General features: G+C 43.6%; 1 protein-coding gene across 1 annotated transcript in view; it reads right to left on the reverse strand.

The window, feature by feature from the left end:
- Window positions 1-2,319, reverse strand: part of Rptn (repetin) — a 3,371-nt gene extending 1,052 nt beyond the window's left edge. Inside the window, 2 exon segments of the mRNA XM_028784921.1 lie at window positions 3-1,488; window positions 2,182-2,319. Of these exon segments, the coding sequence (XP_028640754.1) occupies window positions 3-1,488; window positions 2,182-2,319 (1,624 nt within the window).
- Window positions 2,320-2,807: the final 488 nt, after the last annotated feature.

The following is a 2,807-nucleotide window of genomic DNA, read 5'->3' on the forward strand; positions in this document are numbered from 1 at the left end:
GCCTTTCTGACCCTGGTGAGGACTCTGGTCTTTTCTGCCTTTCTGACTCTGGTGAAGACCGTGGTCTTGTCTGCCTTTCTGACCCTGTTGAGAACTCTGGCCTTCTCCACCTGTCTGGCCATAATGAAAACTTTGGTCTTGTCTGTCTGACTGATGCCAATGTGAATTCTGGCCTTGACTGTCTGTCTGGCCCTGGTGAGAACTCTGGCCTTGTCCACCTGTCTGACCATAATGAAAACTCTGGCCTTGTCTGTCTGATTGATGCCAGTGTGAACTCTGGCCTTGACTGTCTGTCTGGCCCTGGTGAGAACTCTGGCCTTGTCCACCTGTCTGACCATAAAGAAAACTCTGGCCTTGTCTGTCTGACTGATGCCAGTGTGAACTCTGGCCTTGACTGTCTGTCTGGCCCTGGTGAGAACTCTGGCCTTGTCCACCTGTCTGACCATAATGAAAACTCTGGCCTTGTCTGTCTGACTGATGCCAGTGTGAACGCTGGTCTTCACCCTCTATCTGACCATGGTGAGAACTCTGGCTTTGTTTGCCTTTCTGAGCCTGGTGAGGACTGTGGTTTCTTCTGCCTCTCTGACTCTGGTGAGGACTGTGGTCTTTTCTGCCTTTCTGACCCTGATGAGGACTCTGGTGTTTTCTGCCTTCCTGACCTTGGTAAGGACTCTGGCCTTGTCTGTCTTTCTGGCCATAATGGAAACTCTGGCCTTGTCCATCTGTGTCCTCATGGTATGAACTATGTCCTTTTTTGTTTATATGGCCAAACTGAGAATTCTGGTCTTGTCTCTCTGTCTGATTGTGACCTGATTTCTGGTGCTGAGTTCCATATTGTTCATAAGAATCCGATTCTTGTTGACTGGTTTGACTAGAATGAGAATCTTTTCGGAATCTTCCAGACTGGCCATGGCTGCTTTGTTGTTCAAACGTTTTAGACTGGCCATAATGAGAAACCTGCTCAGGGTTCTCAGACTGTTTTAAGGCAAAGATATGTTCTTGAACTTTGGGCTGGTCATGACTAGATTTATAACTCAGTCTCTTACTAGAACTATGAGATTGATCGTCTGACTCAGACTGATCTGAGCTATAATCTGTGTCTTGTCTCTCAGAATGACCATAGTGGGAGTCCCCATGGAATGTCTCTGACTCACCATAGTGAGGGTCTATATCATGTCTCTCAGAGTCCTTATCTTGTCTCTGGGACTGATGTTGGACATTTTGATGTTGTCTCTCAGATTGACTGTGATGATAGCTCTGGCGTTGTCCTTCATTCCTCTGCCTATGTTGTCTGCTCTGTGTTCTTTCCTGACCATGTTCTTTCTGGGAGGAGGCTCTAGCTCCATACGGCTTACTATCTAGCTTATGATGACAGGCTTGGACCAATTGGAACACCAGCAGGAGGTATTCATGAAAATCAACATATCCATTTCTGTCTCTGTCCAAGTGTTCCAGAATGGTATCCACAGTCTCTGGATCATTTGGCCTCTAGGAGAAGAAAAAAATGGTCTTTTATGGCTGCTGAATTGTATATCAGCATTAATGTGTCAATCCACTCACCCCCACCCCCACCCCCAAACCATTAAAGTAAAGTGACTTGGTTTTGCTTCTAGTTTTTGATAAGCTTGTTCTCTGACCCCCATCCCTTGGAAAAGCAATGGAGTATTACCACAAGGAACAGAGAAACTGTATCAACAATTAACTTGAATCATTTGAAAAAGTTACTATATCTTTTTGCAGGGTATAGCCTACATGTTTATATTACCATGACATTCTAGAAGGAAAGGGAGTTAGTTTTCTTCATGCTGGTATCTGCAATAACTAGGATTCTGCCAGTATAGAGGTAGGTACTCAATGAATCCTTTGTGAGTTAATAAATACATGAGATGCTATGTGCACAGGGTTACAAATTGAAAATATGAATGGCAATATTTTTTAAAGTTTACTACCCATTACTTGGAGTTGTTCTGTGATTTGCCCAAGTTCACATACAAAGAGGGAGGTGTGTGTGTGTTGTGTGTGTGTAAGAACTACTAAGAAGCTATCTGAAACAGAAGGTATTTATCAGTAAATTACTGGTAGGGAATGATCAAATAAAGCAAAATATTAACAAAATCTCCTGGGTGCAGACATCAGAATCATACACATTCCACTCCAGAGGACCAAGAATATGTATCTTACCCGAAGGATGTCTCCAAACTCATTGAGGAGCAGCTGCTTCAATTCCTTCTTGCTCAGTGAAGCGCCTACCCCATGATGCTCAGCATAGTTCTGGAAAACCTTGCTCACATTGAGTATGCTGTTAAGAAGTTGAGGCATCTTGGCAAACCCTGGTGAATCTTAAGGAGGAGGAGGAAGAGGAGGAGGAGGAGGAGGAGGAGGAGGAGGAAAGAGAGAGAGAGAGAGAGAGAGAGAGAGAGAGAGAGAGAGAGAGAGATATTTTGTTTATGTTTGTGATGAAAACCTGGAGTCAGCATTTCCAGAGGAATAATGGTTTTGGGAGGGATTTGGAAAAGAGGTTTGAGAAGCCACAGAGCACCTTCTTAGCCACAATTTTAGGCGAGTCATTATGTGATCAACACTCAGGCTCTAAATATCATATGCGATCATGACAGTGATTAAAAAAAGTTTTCCCTTGCCAGAAAATGACAAATTCTTTTTTATGTGCCTTATTGTCTACTCTGGTTGGGAGTTACTTAGCTGAGACTCTCATGTTAGAGAAAAAAAATGAAGGTTAGCCCATTAAGGTTGGGCCAGATGTAAACATAGTAGTTCATAATTGTCTATCAGTGACTGGGGATAGCAGG

The sequence above is a fragment of the Grammomys surdaster genome, unplaced genomic scaffold, assembly GCF_004785775.1.
Source record: "Grammomys surdaster isolate TR1022 unplaced genomic scaffold, NIH_TR_1.0 124938, whole genome shotgun sequence".
Classification (NCBI taxonomy): Eukaryota; Metazoa; Chordata; class Mammalia; order Rodentia; family Muridae; genus Grammomys; species Grammomys surdaster.